Source organism: Schistocerca piceifrons, chromosome 3 (assembly GCF_021461385.2).
Source record: "Schistocerca piceifrons isolate TAMUIC-IGC-003096 chromosome 3, iqSchPice1.1, whole genome shotgun sequence".
Lineage (NCBI taxonomy): Eukaryota > Metazoa > Arthropoda > Insecta > Orthoptera > Acrididae > Schistocerca > Schistocerca piceifrons.
In genome coordinates this window covers 736,744,663-736,763,769 of record NC_060140.1, presented here as the reverse complement: position 1 = coordinate 736,763,769, position 19,107 = coordinate 736,744,663, and the positions used below count along the sequence as shown (strand labels likewise).

The following is a 19,107-nucleotide window of genomic DNA, read 5'->3' as shown; positions in this document are numbered from 1 at the left end:
GTTTTTTAGGTTAGATGGCCTCGGGCAAGTACAGAAAGGGCAGCAGCCTCAAAGGGTGTGGGGCAAAGTCTGGACATGTGGGGGCCAAGCAGCAATCGGTATTGTAATTGTTAACTGTTGAAGCTGCGTTGGTAAAGTACCGGAACTTCAAGCGCTGATAGAAAGCACCGAAGCTGAAATCGTTATCGGTACAGAAAGCTGGCTGAAGCCAGAGATAAATTCTGCCGAAATTTTTACAAAGGCTCAGACGGTGTTTAGAAAGGATAGATTGCATGCAACCGGTGGTGACGTGTTTGTCGCTGTTAGTAGTAGTTTATCCTGTAGTGAGGTAGAAGTGGATAGTTCCTGTGAATTATTATGGGTGGAGGTTACACTCAACAACTGAGCTAGGTTAATAGTTGGCTCCTTTTACCGACCTCCCGACTCAGCAGCATTAGTGGCAGAACAACTGAGAGAAAATTTGGAATACATTTCACATAAATTTTCTCAGCATGTTATAGTCTTAGGTGGAGATTTCAATTTACCATATATAGACTGGGACACTCAAATGTTTAGGACGGGTGGTAGGGACAGAGCATCGAGTGACATTATACTGAGTGCACTATCCGAAAATTACCTCGAGCAATTAAACAGAGAACTGACTCGTGGAGATAACATCTTGGACCTACTGATAACAAACAGACCTGAACTTTTCGACTCTGTAAGTGCAGAACAGGGAATCAGTGATCAGAAGGCCGTTGCAGCATCCCTGAATATGGAAGTTAATAGGAAGATAAAAAAAAAGGGAGGAAGGTTTATCTGTTTAGCAAGAGTAATAGAAGGCAGATTTCAGACTACCTAAGAGATCAAAACGAAAATTTCTGTTCTGACACTGACAATGCTGAGTGTTTATGGGAAAAGTTCAAGGCAATCGTAAAATGCGTTTTAGACAGGTACGTGCCGAGTAAAACTGTGAGGGACGGGAAAAACCCACCGTGGTTCAACAACAAAGTTAGGAAACTACTGCGAAAGCAAAGAGAGCTTCACTCCAAGTGTAAACGCAGCCAAAACCTCTCAGACAAACAGAAGCTAAACGATGTCAAAGTTAGCGCAAGGAGGGCTATGCGTGAAGCGTTCAGTGAATTCGAAAGTAAAATTCTATATACCAACTTGACAGAAAATCCTAGGATGTTCTGGTCTTACGTTAAATCAGTAAGTGGCTCGAAACAGCATATCCAGACACTCCGGGATGGTGATGGCATTGAAACAGAGGATGACACGCGTAAAGCTGAAATACTAAACACCTTTTTCCAAAGCTGTTTCACAGAGGAAGACCGCACTGCAGTTCCTTCTCTAAATCCCCGCACAAACGAAAAAATGGCTGACATCGAAATAAGTGTCCAAGGAATAGAAAAGCAACTGGAATCACTCAACAGAGGAAAGTCCACTGGACCTGACGGGTTACCAATTCGATCCTACACAGAGTACGTGAAAGAACTTGCCCCCCTTCTAACAGCCGTTTACCGCAAGTCTAGAGGAACGGAAGGTTCCAAATGATTGGAAAAGAGCACAGGTAGTCCCAGTCTTCAAGAAGGGTCGTTGAGCAGATGCGCAAAACTATAGACCTATATCTCTGACGTCGATCTGTTGTAGAATTTTAGAACATGTTTTTTGCTCGCGTATCAAATCGTTTTTGGAAACCCAGAATCTACTCTGCAGGAATCAACATGGATTCCGGAAACAGCGATCGTTTGAGACCCAACTCGTTTTATTTGTTCATGAGACCCAGAAAATATTAGATACAGGCTCCCAGGTAGATGCTGTTTTCCTTGACTTCCGGAAGGCATTCGATATAGTTCCGCACTGTCGCCTGATAAACAAAGTAAGAGCCTACGGAATATCAAACCAGCTGTGTGGCTGGATTGAAGAATTTTTAGCAAACAGAACACAGCATGTTGTTATCAATGGGGAGACGTCTACAGACGTTAAAGTAACCTCTGGCGTGCCACAGGGGAGTGTTATGGGACCATTGCTTTTCACAATATATATAAATGACTTAGTAGATAGTGTCGGAAGTTCCATGCGGCTTTTCGCGGATGATGCTGTAGTATACAGAGAAGTTGCAGCATTAGAAAATTATAGCGAAATGCAGGAAGATCTGCAGCGGATAGGCACTTGGTGCAGGGAGTGGCAACTGACCCTTAACATAGACAAATGTAATGTATTGCGAATACATAGAAAGAAGGATCCTTTATTGTATGATTATATGATAGCGGAACAAACACTGGTAGCAGTTACTTCTGTAAAATATCTGGGAGTATGCGTGCGGAACGATTTGAAGTGGAATGATCATATAAAATTAATTGTTGGTAAGGCGGGTGCCAGGTTGACATTCATTGGGAGAGTCCTTAGAAAATGTAGTCCATCAACAAAGGAGGTGGCTTACAAAACACTCGTTCAACCTATACTTGAGTATTGCTCGTCAATGTGGGATCCGTAGCAGATCGGGTTGATGGAGGAGATAGAGAAGATCCAAAGAAGAGCGGCGCGTTTCGTCACAGGGTTATTTGGTAACTGTGATAGCGTTATGGAGATGTTTAGCAAACTCAAGTGGCAGACTCTGCAAGAGAGGCGCTCTGCATCGCGGTGTAGCTTGCTCGCCAGGTTTCGAGAGGGTGCGTTTCTGGATGAGGTATCGAATATATTGCTTCCCCCTACTTATACCTCCCGAGGAGATCACGAATGTAAAATTAGAGAGATTTGAGCGCGTACGGAGGCTTTCAGACAGTCGTTCTTCCCGCGAACCTTACGCGACTGGAACAGAAAAGGGAGGTAATGACTGTTGCACGTAAAGTGCCCTCCACCACACACCGTTGGGTGGCTTGCGGAGTATAAATGTAGATGTAGATGTAGATATCAGCTGGACTTTATTCTGATACAAAAAAAGGTTTAGGAACTGTTTGAAGAATGCCAAAGCTCATCCAGGACTGGATATAAATTCAGACCACAACCTAGTAGTGGGAGAAATACAAGTGAAGTTGAAAAAAGTCTTGAGAGGCAAAGCAAAAGAAAGACTAAACATAGAAAGACTCAGAGGTAGGAAAGGCATCAGATTTGGAAAACAGATGTATGAAAAAATGGGAAAGAGGTAGTGTTGATGAAAGTGTTAATGACAAATGGATAAAAATGAAGGAAGGACTCATGGACTCTGCCAAAGAAGTAATAGCAATTAGAGTATCCTGGAGTACCAGGAAAGAATGGATAACAGAAAACATGTTGAAAAAGATGGAAGAGCAGAGGAAGTTGAAAATTGTAGAAACTGAAGAAGGCAAAAAGAAGTACTGGAAACTGAATAATGAATTAAGAAGAGAAACTGAAGAAGCAAGGGAAAAATGGATGAAACAGAAGTGCGACAAAATGGAGAAAGAGGGAAAGTATGAAATGATGTAAGACTGGCTGGTGAGATATTTTTGAATGTAAAAGAAAAAGGAATAACATGGAAATAGAAAAAGCGGATGGTACTGTAGCAGAAGAACCACATGAGGTTTTGTACAGATGGCAAGAATATACTGAATGTCTGTTTAAGGGGGATAAAATACAAAGCAAAATTAAGGTAGAAGAGGAGCAATATGTGCCAGAAGATGGAAAAGGATTCACCATCTTGGAAGCAGAAGTAGAAAAGGCGCTGAAGGAGATGAAGAATAGGAAGGCATGTGGAATTGATAATTTGCCAGCAGAACTGTTTGAGTCTGGGAAACAAGGCAAGAAAAGAAATAGTCTACATCTGTAATGAGATATATGACAGAGGAATGGCCTGAAGACTTCCTTGCAACAGTTATGATATCAATAGAGAAAAAGAGAATTACTAAAAAATATGAAGAGCTTAGGACCATAAGTCTAATTTCTCATGCAGCTGAAGTGTTGCTGAGAGTGTTGAATAGAAGGCTGTATGGCAATCTGGATAGAGGGATTGCAGAGGAGCAGTTTGGATTTAGAAGAGGAAAAGGAACAAGAGATGCTATCGGCCTGTTAAGAACTATACGGGAAAGATATATGGAGGAAAGTAGATAAATCTTTACTGTTTTTATAGGTTTAGAAAAGGCTTTTGACAGAGTTCAGCGGAACAAGCTGATAGATGTTTTGAAGAGGAAAGGAGTGGATTGGAAAGAGAGACGACTGATACAGAAACTATATTTACACCAGAAAGTAAGGATAAGGATTGGAAATGAAATGTCAGAAGGAAGCATCATTGAATGAGGTGGTAGACAAGGTTGTTGCCTTTCCCCACTGTTGTTTAACGCTTACCTTGAAGAGATTATTGTGAAAGGCTTAGGTGGGAAAAGAGGAATATGTATTGGTGGAAAGAGAATAGAATGTATAAGATTTGTTGATGACATGGTATTAGTGGCAGAAAGTGTAGACAGTGAATAACATGCTGAAAGATCTGCTATTAGTGGCAGAAAGTGAGCGGACAGTGAATAACGTGCTGAAAGATCTGAATGAAGCTTGTGTAGAATACGGGATGGAAATAAATGCAGCAAAAAAAAAAAAAAAGAATATGGTCGTCAGTACAAGACGCAGATTGTCAAGTACTAAAATAGGACAAGCTACCATTAGCCAAGTAAGCACGTTTAAATATCTTGGAAGCACAATAACCGAAGACTTGAGATGCCACCAGGAGGTGAAAACTCGAATTGCCATAGCGAAGGAGGCGTTCAACAGAAAGAGGAGACTCTTATGTGGCAAATTAGATAAAGGTCTAAGGAAAAGGCTTGGCAAATGTTTTGTCTGGAGTGTGGCACTATATGGGGCAGAAACATGGACACTGAGATGAGAGGATGAAAAAAGGTTAGAAGCATTTGAGATGTGGGTGTGGAGGAGAATGGAGAGAATAAACTGGATGGAAAGAGTGAGTAATGAAAGAGTATTGGAAAGGTCTGGTGAGAGGAGATGTCTACTGAAGGTTATAAGAGAAAGGAAATGAATTGGTTGGGACATTCATTGAAAAGGGAGTGCTTGCTAGCAGATGCTTTCGAAAGACTGGTTTGTGGGAGAAGACTGAGAGGAAGATGGAGATACAAGATGGTAGACAACATAAAGGGAAGAGGAAATTATGCAGACCTGAAGAGGCTGGCAGAAGACCGGACAGCCTGGAGAATTACTATGTGAAAATCTGCCTTTTGGCAGAACACTGTTGATGTTGATGATGATGTTGATGATGATGATGATGATGATGATGATGATGATGATGATGTTGTTGTCTAGAATGAGAGAAGACATTATTGTTAAATCTTTCAAGAAGTGCAGTATAAGTAACACTCTCAATGACAGTGAAGACCATCTCATGTATGAAGAGGAAAATGATGATGACAAGAAGAAGAAGAAGGAGGTTCAGATGATGATTTTCAGGGATTTTAAAGGTCAGTTCGGTTTTTATAAACTAAGATTTTTTTCTGTCTGGTTTTGCAGTCTAATAATAAAATGGTAAAAATGTCATTTAAAAATATGCTTAAAAATGAATGTATGTCTTACGATCCGTAGTGTCTTATACATCATAAAATATATCATCTTTTCATATAGATGTTTTGGTGATATAAGATTCTGACACTGGGAAAATTTGTGCCAGATCTTTACTCACCCTCGTTCACATAGACTACTCATAAATCTGTCAAAGTGCATCTTTGGGACATCAGAAACTCGCTTCCTGGGTTATACCATCAGCGTTCAAGCAATACTGCTTTCAAAGGAGAAGGTAAAAGCAATAATCAACTCCTTGCAGCTGTGACTGTCTGTGAGTTGCAACAATTTCTCAGCGTCACCAATTTCTACCATTTTTTTGTGCGACGCTGTGCACTTTTGGCCACCACATTGGATGAACTTTTGCGAGGCTCACTGAAATGGTGATGCACATGGACAAGCAAAGCTGAGACAGTCTTCAACAAAATGAAGACCACAATCACTGAGGCTCTGCTGTTAGACTATGAGTACAATTGATGATTCATGCAGTCCATGTTGTGGGAGAACTGAACAAACCAGCAGGTGTCAGCTCTCGTCTAGAAGTGATTACAGGTGCAGCTGATTATGAAGCACTCACTTTGGTTCAACAATCTGACAGTGAGCTCAAAGATGTACTGGCAAATACATGTAAGTATGCAACTCCAATGTGTCCTAGTACCACCATTAAGAGTGCTGTTGTATTGGAATGTCTCCACATCAAAGCAACAACCATTTGTGACTGCTGAATTTCGACAACAGGCAATTGCATCTCTGCACAACTTTTCATCCAGGGGTCCACGTTACAATAAATTTGGTTAAATGGTCTTTTGTATACCCAAATATCAACAAAGATTGCAAGGCATTTGTGCCCCAGCATTTGGCCTGTCAGCAGAATAAGATCTCTTGCCATGTCAGTGCAACCAGTGGCACATTTGCCCCACGTAACCAGCGTTTCGACCATGTACTTGTCAACATCATCAGACTTTTATCACCTTATGAAGGATATAACTGCCACCAACCGACTTGGTGGCCTGAAGTCTTTCCCATGGTCAACATCATTGCCAAAACGGTCACAACCACATTCTTTCATGGATGGATTGCTTTTTTTGGAGTGCTCCTTCGCATTGCCTTTGACCAAGGCAGGCCTGTTAGGCATTAAGCACATTCGAACAATAGCTTATCACCTGGCAGAATATGGTTTAGTGTAACATATGCACAGACAGTTAAGGGTATCCTTTTGGTACCACAAATCACATGGGACAGAAACACTGCTGATCATCCTGAGCCTCCACACATCCAGCAAGGATGATCTGAAATCTACACCAGCAGATCTTGTCTGCTGCCAACTGATCAGACTGCCGAGTGAGTTTCTCAGCAACATGCCAGACCCTCTTATCAAGGCATTGGACTTTATCAACAGACTGTGAACACAGATACAGCAGCTCCATCACATTTGAGAGATCAACAGACTCGCCACCCTTTTGTCTTTGCCAATCTCCATGACCAAGTTTTTGTTCATCACAATGCTGTCTGCAAGCCTATGCTTTCAACATATGATTGACCATATCTGGTCTTCAGTAAAAGTGGCAGAATGTTTAAGTTTGACCGCCTGGAACCTGTGTTCAGCACTGCATACACTGGTATGAGAAAATTGCCTGACACACCAACTACAGACAAGACAGAATCATCTGGCACTCCACCTCAAACAAGCCGCAATGGACATTGAATGCCATCCCTGACGCCGTGGCACCTTGTATTGATTCTCACTGTGTATTCTCAAACTGTTTTATACCTTTGCACACTATGCTATTAAATATTCTAATAAAGCAGATTTACTCTAAACTGCAACATACCTAATCTTTCTAATAATTGTACTATATTTCTTCTGGATTTAAATTTGGAAAGTTGTTGAAAGAATTTATTTGGTAGTGTTGCGAAATATGTCTGGGACTATTCAAACACGATGCAAGTCAAGTGCATGGGGCAAATAGAATGGTCTAAAGGTTTCACTACTTTCAGTCTCACCCTTCGTTTATGGAATAGAGATGATGTTGATGTTGGCAGTGTATCACTAGGTCAGATTTGCAACTGCTAGTTGGAGGATGGTAGGGGGAAACTGCTAACATAATTACATCTACATACCAAAAAATACAAACTGGTCACATAGCATAGACATACTTTCTGCCATTCTTCCTCATATCAACACTCCAGTTACTGGTGTAGACCTACATAGTACTTTTTTATTGCTTGTCGATGAAATAGTTATTAATGATTTAATTTGAAATACGTAATTATTATGGTTGTGGTAATGGGCTAATGTGTAACATAGTCCAATGTCTTTATTCTGTGGTAAGTTGGTTCCATTTACTTCAAGTGGCATGAGTAAACTTGAAATTCGTATTTCCAGAATTGTGATGGCTAGAGATTAGTATTGATCATCCATACACTGTGTTTGTTACCTGTATAGCTACTTATATTTTGACCCAATAAATGGACTGTTTCCCCCATAAGTATAGCATGCCTGCAATTTGAGCAGTTGTACTTCAGAGTCTCCATTACATTAGAAACCAGTAGTTACTTTTATTGCCTTAGAAACTTATGTTATCAGTATGTCATTGGTTGTTCAAAATTGGTTTTTACATCACCATGCCAATACCCACTATCATTCATGGAATTCTCATTTGAGGTAAGTGCATGATGCTAAGTGCATGAATGCCCTCTCATAAACTTTTAACAGAATATGTTTGTGATCTGAATGGTGGTGAAAAGTTAGTCTTTTGGTCATTCAGATTACCTACACAGTCATGTTTATTCAGCATTTTCAAGGGGTTTAGATAATGAAATAAAAGACCATTAAAGTACTACTATGAAAGGATCTCAATGTTATCTCCTTTGGTTGGGAGGTGCTGCACATGCCAGGTGAACAACTTAAATTGTACGTAACACCTGACATTAAGAACAACAAGGAAAAACAATTTGTGAGACTGTGGTACATGTATTGTGAAGACCTGCTGTCATTGTAGTCATCTCAGTTGTACTGCTAGAAGTCATTTGTTTCATATTTATTTTTAACAAAATTCCATTTTTATTGCACTTGTTGACTATGTAGAGTAAATCCCTCTTGCCTTGAAAGTAGCTGGCAATGAAAGTGTGTAATAATTCTGTCTGTAACATTCACTGAGTCTTTTTGCCATCAGATTGCACCAAATTAATGTTGTTCAATGGGATATGTACTGTAATGGCCCTATAAGCTGATCAGTTTATACTGTCTTTCTTCAAACATTTGCTAACGTAATTTTGTCATTTTCTCTCATATCTGACTTGTGACCAGTCATGTAAAATGTTAAAATTTGGTCAAGTGCATACATTTCCTATAGGTGACAATGTAAGAATTACTTAAATGTAGCTGCTTGCTCTTGCCTCATATTACTGTTTGCATGTTTACTTTCAGGAGAGATTGCTTTTGAGTCTGGGAGTAGTGGGATTCACATCCTGTCCAACCTGCCTTGTATGGTGTCTGTATGGTTTCCACTTTCGTAAAATGAATGTCAGAATGGTCCTTTAAACAGCGTCATGGCTGACTTCCCCACCACCCTACCCAATTCAGTCTTGTGCTCTATATCTGACACTGATGTAAACTGTATATTTACAGTACCATATTTACTCGAATCTAAGCCACACTTTTTTTCCAGTTTTTGTAATCCAAAAACTGCCTGCGGCTTAGAATCGAGTGCAAAGCAAGCGGAAGTTCTGAAAAATGTTGGTAGATGCCGCCATAACTAACTTCTGCCGTCGAGTATATGTAGCGCTACACAGGCATGCTTTGTAGGCACAAAGATAAATACTGGCACCGAAACCTTTGTGTCAGTAAATAAATTTAAAAAAAGGTGGAAGACGAGCTTTTTTTTTTTTTTCTCCGCCTTGAGTTTCGACCACTGCATTTTCATACATTATCCAACGAAGTAAATACAAATTCCATATTGTTCATCTTCGAATGTAGCAGCATTTCAATGCACTACGAAAATCCGACTGGCAAGACTGTTTGGGATGTTTGTCAAAATGGCCAACTCTGCGTTCTGAATTTTTTCCTACCTGTGAGAAGAGATGGTTGCTAATAGGAACTTTTATAAATTGTGAATCACATGCAGTATTGTCTTCACCATAATAATAATGAATGTAAACATTTTGCCATGTATTCTTTCGTGTTTGCTGCTATCTCATTTAAATCCTGTCTGCCTAATAAACTACGAAACTAGAGTGAGACAACAGCAAACGCGGAAGAATATACATATCATGCCATGTTTATATGACTCTCATTTCAGCCGGCCGGAGTGGCCGAGCGGTTCTAGGCGCTACAGTCTGGAACCGCGCGACCCCTACTGTCGCAGGTTCGAATCCTGCCTCGGGCATGGATGTGTGTGCTGTCCTTAGGTTAGTTAGGTTTAAGTAGTTCTAAGTTCTAGGGGACTGATGACCACAGATGTTAAGTCCCATAGTGCTCAGAGCCATTTGCGCCAACTCTCATTTCTGTGCAGAATGTAATGTACTAAAGAGGCATCTGGAACGATTTTCAAACGGAGAAAAATTTTCGTCTAACTCTCGTTCAGAACATGTTCTATCATACGCAGTCTATTATTTGGTTCTTGTTGATCATTATCAAATAAAGCAGCAGTGTAAGTAACAACAAATAGCAGTCTCTTGCCATTGTTTCGCTAATAAGACGATTCCTCTTTCTTTTTTTTAATTGGTAGCGTGCACAAAAGCAAGGCATGCTGCGAGCGGCGACAGGCTGTAAACACGCACTATCAGAATGCGACTAACAATGCATGACACAGTACAGTAATGCATTTTCAGCTTAGAGTGACGTAAACACCTATAACAAAGAAAACTGCACTTATCAGATCAAAGCAAAATAAGCAATCGATTCGAACCAGACGAAGCACGTGAAAAAGAAAGGGTACCCATATAAATATGGATGGAGCACCTGACGCATAGCAATGGCTACCTGGTAAAACTTAACTGCTAAGCTTACGACTCGAACCAAGCTACTGTAGCTGTATCGTCATTCATTCGACCTAAATTGTGTCTCATATTACAATGGACCAACTTTGTTTTGATTTGGAGGTGCGGCCTAAAACTTTTCTCTCCCATTGAATTTCGACTCTCAAATTTCAGGTGCGGCTTAGAGTAGGGAAATTTTTTTTTTCCTTTATTTCGAATCTCATTTTTCAGGTGCGACTTAGATTCGAGTGCGGCTTAGATTCGAGTAAGTATGGTAACTCTAACCTACCTTTCCTTCATGAGTGGCTGACTTCATCTGGGGAGATTTGAAATTGGGTACATCAGTGATTTATTAATTATTACAAATATTGTGCAGATCCAGTTTTTCTGTTAGTGTATTACTATAATATGTATTGTTTTGTAAATATTAATATTTTTGTAAGACATCTTTTGTTGCAGTCTGCAGAACCTGTGGTGCATATTATGTTTTGGTTTCAGAAACCAAAAGACTGGGGTCTTCCTTTATGGGTAAATGACCTCCTTGGTATTAAGGATGACTTGGTGGATGAAAGGCACCAGGATTCAGACTCTGGCTCTGGTGCTGTCCTCCTCCTCCCAGAGGGAACCACAACTAGTGGAACTAAAGGATTGCTAAAGTAAGCAAATGTTATGCAAATAAAGGTTCTCTTGGTACGTGAAGGCAATAAAATCTGCTCGGGTTTCTTGCTGTGTCAATCCACAGTGTGTTTGGGGCTTTTCAGAAGGCAAATTGCAAAATTGAAAGGGATCCAATATCTACTGTTGCAAGGAAGACTTCTACACTCCTGGACTACTGTGGATTGCTGTAAGATACCATGAAGCAAATGAAACAACAGGCACCACACCAGCTCGCCTGCAGGGTCATCCACAGGTACACACCGAGCGAGGTGGCGCAGTGGTTAGACACTGGACTCGCATTCGGGAGGACGACGGTTCAATCCCGTGTCCAGCCATCCTGTTTTAGGTTTTCCGTGATTTCCCTAAATCACTCCAGGCAAATGCCGGGATGGTTCCTTTGAAAGGGCCGACTTCCTTCCCCTTCCTTGCCTAATCCAATGAGACTGATGACCTCGCTGTCTGGTCTCCTTCCCCAAACAACCCAACTCAACCACAGGTACACCAGGTGGGTGTATCCTTAGATCACAGACATGTGAACTGAAACCACAGAAGGCCACCATGCCAGATGATCATGTGGGCCACTGCAGTCACCATATTAGAAGGTCACTACAGTTTGTGGACATCATAAGAAAAATAAAACAGTCTTTACTGGAGCAACATTTTGAATACCACATCTTAAGCTTGGTTTTTCACCACTTAATGATATATTCTTACATGATGACTGTTATGAGCAAGTTGTTGGTGTTTCAATTGTGCTTGCCTCTATCACCTATTGTGGCAGTCGTCTACTTGAGGAATTTGAAGAAATCACACCAAAAACAGTGCCACATAAAGCAAAGCACATCTACAGGTGTGTAGACACGTTTGGTAGGAACCACGCAAGTACCACTCACAGAAATATCAAATTCAACTTGGAGGTTGAGAAGAACAGTTGTTTTCCACATCTGGATGTCCATTTGTCAAAGAGACCTGACTCTGTAATGTGGAGTACACAGAAAACTTTCATACCAGCCTATATCTGCTAGTAAAGAGCTGTGCCATCACCCACTGCAGTAATTTTTTTGTTTGATGTCACTTATATACAGAATGAGGACTGTTTGGTAGGACAACATACCATATTGAGCTGCATCATCTGCAAAATATCTTTGCTTCCAGTGGCTGAAAGAGGAAGAGGAAGAAGGCACTAAGCACACCAACACTCAGAAACAAGAGCAAAGAAGAAGATCAACTTGGCTTTCTACCATACACTGAAATGGCAGAGCTCCAAACAAGAAATGAATGAAGCCTATCAGTTGGTCGCTTGTAGAATTTGATAAATATTTTGGGTAGTATGAAGGATAACCTAGGCTTTTCTAACATCTGAAGTATAGTGAATTCCTTAAAAGTGTTGGACAGACCCATCGCTGCATTATACTGAACATACATGCAATGTAAGGCTTTGCCAAATCAGTACACACTGAGCCCAGCTTAATGGGGGGTGCACAGTTCAGGTTTTGAAAAGATGTCTATTAACTGTCCGATGAGACAGTATTATAAAGGTGGCAATTGAAATAAGAGTACAATTGAATCTTCTTAATTGGAGTAGGGACTGGGCACTCATTACCATTTGACATCCTTCTTTGGAAGCTATAAGATGGGATTGACATCAGCATTCTGGACTTGTGATGCAGCAGTGGACAGCAAGTGCAGGCTGGTCATGTTAACACAGGGCCAGTGTAGAAATTAAATGGTTACAGTATGGCCTTTGCAAGGATGTGAATATCCAATATCGCTGATGATTGTATAAGATGGACTGCAAGAATCTATTACTCAGCCAAAATATGCCTTCTGAAATGTTGTGGGTTCACTGCAGATTTACTTGGCAAGAAAATCGAAGATTTTAAACAAATTTGTTGTATTATTTATTCCATTGAAAATTTCGTAAACATCTCCAGACTAGGTAGATGTTTAATTGGCACTCATACATGCAATGCATGGGACAAAACATAAGTTACAAATCATTAACTGTTAGGGAAAAAAAATGGGCTCAAATATAAATACGATTGATATAAAAATAAGATAGCAGTTGTGAAATGTGGTAAATACAGGCAAACATAAACAAAGGTGTTAATTTCTTCTCACACTGTCCAATGTGTAATCCCATGTGAAAGAACTGTGTGTATATTAAATGATTCACGTAGTGAAGTTAACAATTCAGCAAACAGTTGAGGTACATAAACAAGATTGAGAAAGCTGTAGCTTGAGCAGACAACTTTGCTGACTTATATATCATTATTGGTGCATATTTTATTCAAGCAAGTTCTCAGTAGTCCTTGTGAGACAGATTGGTGTCATACCTTTCCACTGCGTAAAAATCAGAGATGGTATAATGTCTTCCTTTCCTTTGCTCCCTTATGATATGAACACTTTTGCAGTTATGTAGTTAAAAATATGTACTCTTCTAGCAATGAACACTGCTACTATAATACTTCTATAACATTATCAGAAATATAGAAATTTCATTAAGTTCATAATAAAGTTATGTGAAAATGATGCACTCATCTGTGTAATTGTTCATGATACGAAGCTCATTTCTTTATTGTCTGTGGGTGAAAAACAAATACGATTTTTCTAATTCATAGTCCAGAAACTTTTCTTCAATCTCAATATTTACTGGTTTATTTCACATTATTGATTCTTAATACCATTCCAACACTCCACAAAGAGAACTTCTTTTTTTTTTTTTTTTTTTTTTTTTTTTTTTTTTTTTTTTTTTTTTTTTTTTTCATGACAACATCTATGTGATAACTAATTTTCTTAGCACAAGATTAATTCACAGAAATATGCAAAATTATTATTATTATTATTATTATTATGTTGTGTACCAATTTTTATAGATATAAAATTTTAGAAAGTGCACCAGTTCATAACATAAAGATTTGGAAAACATGAATTGTATAATTTATTGCTGAAATTTATTTAAGGGGAGTACATACGTCCTATACCCACAGTGTTAAATTTGCAATATTGATGACCCATTATCTCAGAACCTTTGACAGATAGAGATCTGAAATTTTTGGGATGTATAGTATCACTCCTTTTCTGATTACTGAACCAGAATCAAAATGCACAGAGAAATAATTAGCTAGTTATGATTTTTTTAAAAATGTTGTTCAATATTTTCTTTTAAAAGTCCAATTTTTCTTCAGTAAGTAAAAAACTGTTAGAGGTAGAGATGTTTTGGGAGGTTCAGTAGCTGCAGTATACTAAGTGGTAACATAGTGTAAAATTAGAGATGTGTATCTGCAATAGTTCCTGAGATAATGGGTCAAATAATTTTAAAAATGTATTTTCAGCAAATCAAGTTCAAACATTTTATTTGATATTAACTTACACATGGAGGCATGCCAGCTTCTAGAAACAGCCAGGCCCATAATTAGCATTATCTGGATCCTGCTATTGACTATCCTGCAAACCTAGAAGCTCCCTTCTTTTCCTGCCTCTTGCTTCTTTAGTCATTTCCTCTGCTGCACGCTGGGCTTTCATGATCGTAAGTCGATCCATTCGCTGAAAGGCTTGCAGTGTGTTGGCGCCTGGAGTGATACCAAGTTCCTCTAGTACCCCAATTCTTCCCTTTATACCATCATTAAATGTTATCATAGCATCACAAACACCCAGGCTTAGAGTTTTCCTTCCTACAAAGACATTTTTTGGTATGCGGGTCCAAATTACATTATTGAAAGACTCATTCAGGTTTTGTGTTCGACCATGGAGAAATTTGGAAAGGAGGTCAGGACGAGATAATTCTCTATACAGGGTGTTACAAAAAGGTACGGCCAAACTTTCAGGTAACATTCCTTACACACAAATAAAGAAAAGATGTTATGTGGACATGTGTCCAGAAACGCTTAATTTCCATGTTAGAGCTCATTTTAGTTTCGTCAGTATGTACTGTACTTCCTCGATTCACCGCCAGTTGGCCCAATTGAAGGAAGGTAATGTTGACTTTAGTGCTTGTGTTGACATGCAAGCACATCAGTACCTAGCATCAACAGGTTAGTGTTCATCACGAACATGGTTTTGCAGTCAGTGCAGTGTTTACAAATGCAGAGTTGGCAGATGCCCATTTGATGTATGGATTAGCACGGGGCAATAGCTGTGGCGCGGTACGTTTGTATCGAGACAGATTTCCAGAACGAAGGTGTCCCGACAGGAAGATGTTCGAAGCAATTGATCGGCATCTTAGGGAGCGCGGAACATTCCAGCCTATGACTCGCGACTGGGGAAGACGTAGAACGACGAGGACAACTGCAATGGACGAGACAATTCTTCGTACAGTTGACGATAACCCTAATGTCAGCGTCAGAGAAGTTGCTGCTGTACAAGGTAACGTTGACCATGTCACTGTATGGAGAGTACTACGGGAGAACCAGTTGTTTCCGTACCATGTACAGCGTGTGCAGGCACTATCAGCAGCTGATTGGCCTCCACGGGTACACTTCTGCGAATGGTTCATCCAACAATGTGTCAATCCTCATTTCAGTGCAAATGTTCTCTTTACGGATGAGGCTTCATTCCAACGCGATCAAATTGTAAATCCGCACGCAATTGTGCAATCACGTCATGAACACAGATTTTCTATGAACGTTTGGGCAGGTGTTGTTGGTGATGTCTTGATTGGGCCCCATGTTCTTTCACCTCCACTCAATGGAGCACATTATCATGATTTCATACGGGATACTCTACCTGTGCTGCTAGAACGTGTGCCTTTACAAGTACGACACATGATGTGGTTCATGCACGATGGAGCTCGTGCACATTTCAGTCGAAGTGTTCGTATGGCCTCTCAACAACAGATTCGGTGACCGAGGGATTGGTAGAGGCGGACCAATTCCATGGCCTCCACGCTCACCTGACTTCAACCCTCTTGACTTTCATATATGGGGGCATTTGAAAGCTCTTGTCTACGCAACCCCGGTACCAAATGTAGAGACTCTTTGTGCTCGTATTGTGGACGGCTGTGATACAATAGGCCATTCTGCAGGGCTGCATCAGCGCATCAGGGATTCCATGCGACGGAGGGTGGATGCATGTATCCTTGCTAACGGAGGACATTTTGAACATTTCCTGTAACAAAGTGTTTGAAGTCACGCTGGTACGTTGTGTTGCTGTGTGTTTCCATTCCATGATTAATTTGATTTGAAGAGAAGTAATAAAATGAGCTCTAACATGGAAAGTAAGCGTTTCCGGAGGAATGTTTCCTGAAAGTTTGGCCGTACCTTTTTGTAACACCCTGTATATTGGTTTAATAGCTTCCATCACTGCAGATGGTATGCTATTTTTGTGCCTAAATTGTTCCTTGGTACCTGCTGCCTGAGCTTTGCGGTACTTGCACAATGAATCAAAACCAGGTGGACAAAGACCATGTATAGGTGTATCATCAGTGGAAGATTTGTGGAGGAATGTAGCCCACAATGCTCATTTCATCCCTTGTAGGTCATATGTATTGTTTCTTATTGCCATTCCATAATAATGCTGGAGAGTTCATCAATGTTTTTGTCTGTAAGTCTTCCTTTACCATTTAGAGTCTTCCCATCTGATAACTTCTTTTTTTCCTTTTGTCTGCTTCAATTTTTGGAGACTTGTTCCCATCCGTTTTTGAATGTGGCCCACACATTCAATCTTAACAATCTGCTTATTACCATAAGGTTGGCTTTCCACTACTTATTTGTAAGCTTTTGAATCACCGTCCCCCAAGTATTCAGTGTAACACACACCTCTCTCCTGTTGTGAACGTCTGAACATAGAAACAACTGCAATAGCCTCCATACCCCCACTAGTTCCCTCATAATTCTTAGCACAATTTGTTTTATGGCTTTCACGTGTTTCATCAACTGATTTACACTGATGACAGTATTTAGTTAGCACTTCAATGTCTAAAACTTTACCTGTGTCAACACTAGTGGCAGTGGCAACTGCATTTTTTTTTTTTTGTGTGTGACCTCTCTTCTGCCATGTGCCATCAACTGCCACAGATAAGTCTGTTGTGTTATTTAATTCTACTGCTTCTTTAGCAGTAGCTTTCATAGAAGCAACAGCAACAGATTTGACACATTCACCAATTACTTCTGTGTACTTACTTGATCTGGTTGGTGGGTTTGGCAAGTTCAGCATTGCACATAATACTTCAGCTGCAGTCAATCCTTTCCCAATGCACCTCATTCCACACAGGAATCTAACATTGCTCTCAAACAAGTCATACTTGCACTTTCCAGAAGTCCAAAATGATGTCGAGAGCCTGCAAACTTCGCACTGAATATTCAGTTTGTTAGCCAGTCCAGTCCTTGCAGATGAGTCCTCAGAGATGCTAATTTGCCCACCACAAACCTTGCATGACACAGCATCTTGCAAAACTTATCCTAACACACTCAAATCTAAAAGAACATAACCTAAACTATTTTGATCTTTGTCAATAAATAAATCCTCATGGTCTCCAAGTTTCCTCTTCGAAGCAGTAGTAGGTGTGTCCTTTTCACAGGTCTGTGAAATATCTATTTCAGGATCAACACTGGATTCAGATTTTGTGATATGCTGATTTCCATGGAAATGTCACTTCTTAAAACAATCATTTCTTTTAGTCATGTTGAAAAGAGGTATAAGAGCATATAATAAACCACCAAACCACTATGTTTCCAGTTCAAAACTTATGAAACACGACAACCACAAAGTAAATAAACAAAATGCGTGTGCTATACCGCCATTTCTGTTTACACAGCGCATCCAACCTCTTAACATGAACATTAACATGATTTCAAGGAATAAATAGCTGAAAATCACGGCCTTATAGATTGAATAGTTCAAGAGAGAGATACTTAGGCAAGTCAGTGCAGAACGACCAGATAATTTTTCACACGCACGATTAACTTTGAAATGATAAAAACTACACTTCCAATTGGAATTTTTCGACAAATAATGCATCAAATTATTCAGGAGAGATCAAATATTAATAAGAGATAATAATCCGAAAATGTCACTTTTTGACCAGTTCTGTCATATGTACTCCCCTTAAAACATTACTGAAAAGAATGTGGTGTCACAAATTTCTATTATTTCCGGAAGTTCCTATTATTCTTGGTTTAAGTGGTCATCAGTATTCAAATGTGTGAAGTCTTGCAATGCTAACCATGAGACTGTAGAGGGTATGTCTTCCTAAAACTAAGGATATGGCTGAGATCTTGAATTTATGAAGCAATCAAGCACCAGGGATCACATTAAAAAGGAAGAGGGGAAACTTGGATACTTGCAGTGGGCAGACATGCTGGAAAGATATGTGAAATTCTGGATGTAAGAGGGTTGAAAAATATAGAAAGTACACTGAAGTGCCATAGAAAATTGGATAGGCATGTGTATTTAAATACAGAGATATGTAAACAGGCAGAATATGGCACTGCAGTTGGCAATGCCTATGTAAGACAACAAGTGTCTGGCACAATTGTTAGATCAGTGACTGCTGCTGCAATGGCAAATTATCGAGATTTGAGTGAGTTGGAACTTGGTGTTATAGTTCGTGCCCAAGTGATGGGACACGGCATCTCCGAGGTAGCTATGAAGTGGAGATTTTCCCATACGACCATTTCATGAATGTACCGTGAATACCAGGAATCCGGTAAAATATCAAATCTCTGACTTCGCATGGCCGGAAAAAGATTCTGCAAGAACAGGACCAACAACGACTGAAGAGAATTGTTCAACGTAACAGAAGTGCAACCCTTCCACAAATTACTGCAGATTTCAATGCTGGGCCATCAACAAGTGTCAGCACATGAACCATTCAATGAAACATAATCGATATGGACTGTTGGTCAATGGCCCACTAGTGTACCCTTGATCGTTATTGAACATACTGTCATGCCTTGCTACAAGCTGTTCAGAAGAGATCTCCACCAGCTCGTGCTCTTATGGATTTATGGACAGCACTGCAGGATTCATGTTGTC

At 40.0% G+C, this 19,107-nt stretch overlaps 1 protein-coding gene across 1 annotated transcript in view; it reads left to right on the top strand.

Annotated features, from left to right (window-relative positions):
• Nucleotides 1-19,107, top strand: part of LOC124789671 (lipid droplet-regulating VLDL assembly factor AUP1-like) — a 104,953-nt gene that overhangs the window by 23,689 nt on the left and 62,157 nt on the right. The window contains exon 4 of the mRNA XM_047257106.1: nucleotides 10,975-11,132. Coding sequence (XP_047113062.1) covers nucleotides 10,975-11,132 — 158 coding nt within the window. The remainder of the gene's footprint in view (nucleotides 1-10,974; nucleotides 11,133-19,107) is intronic.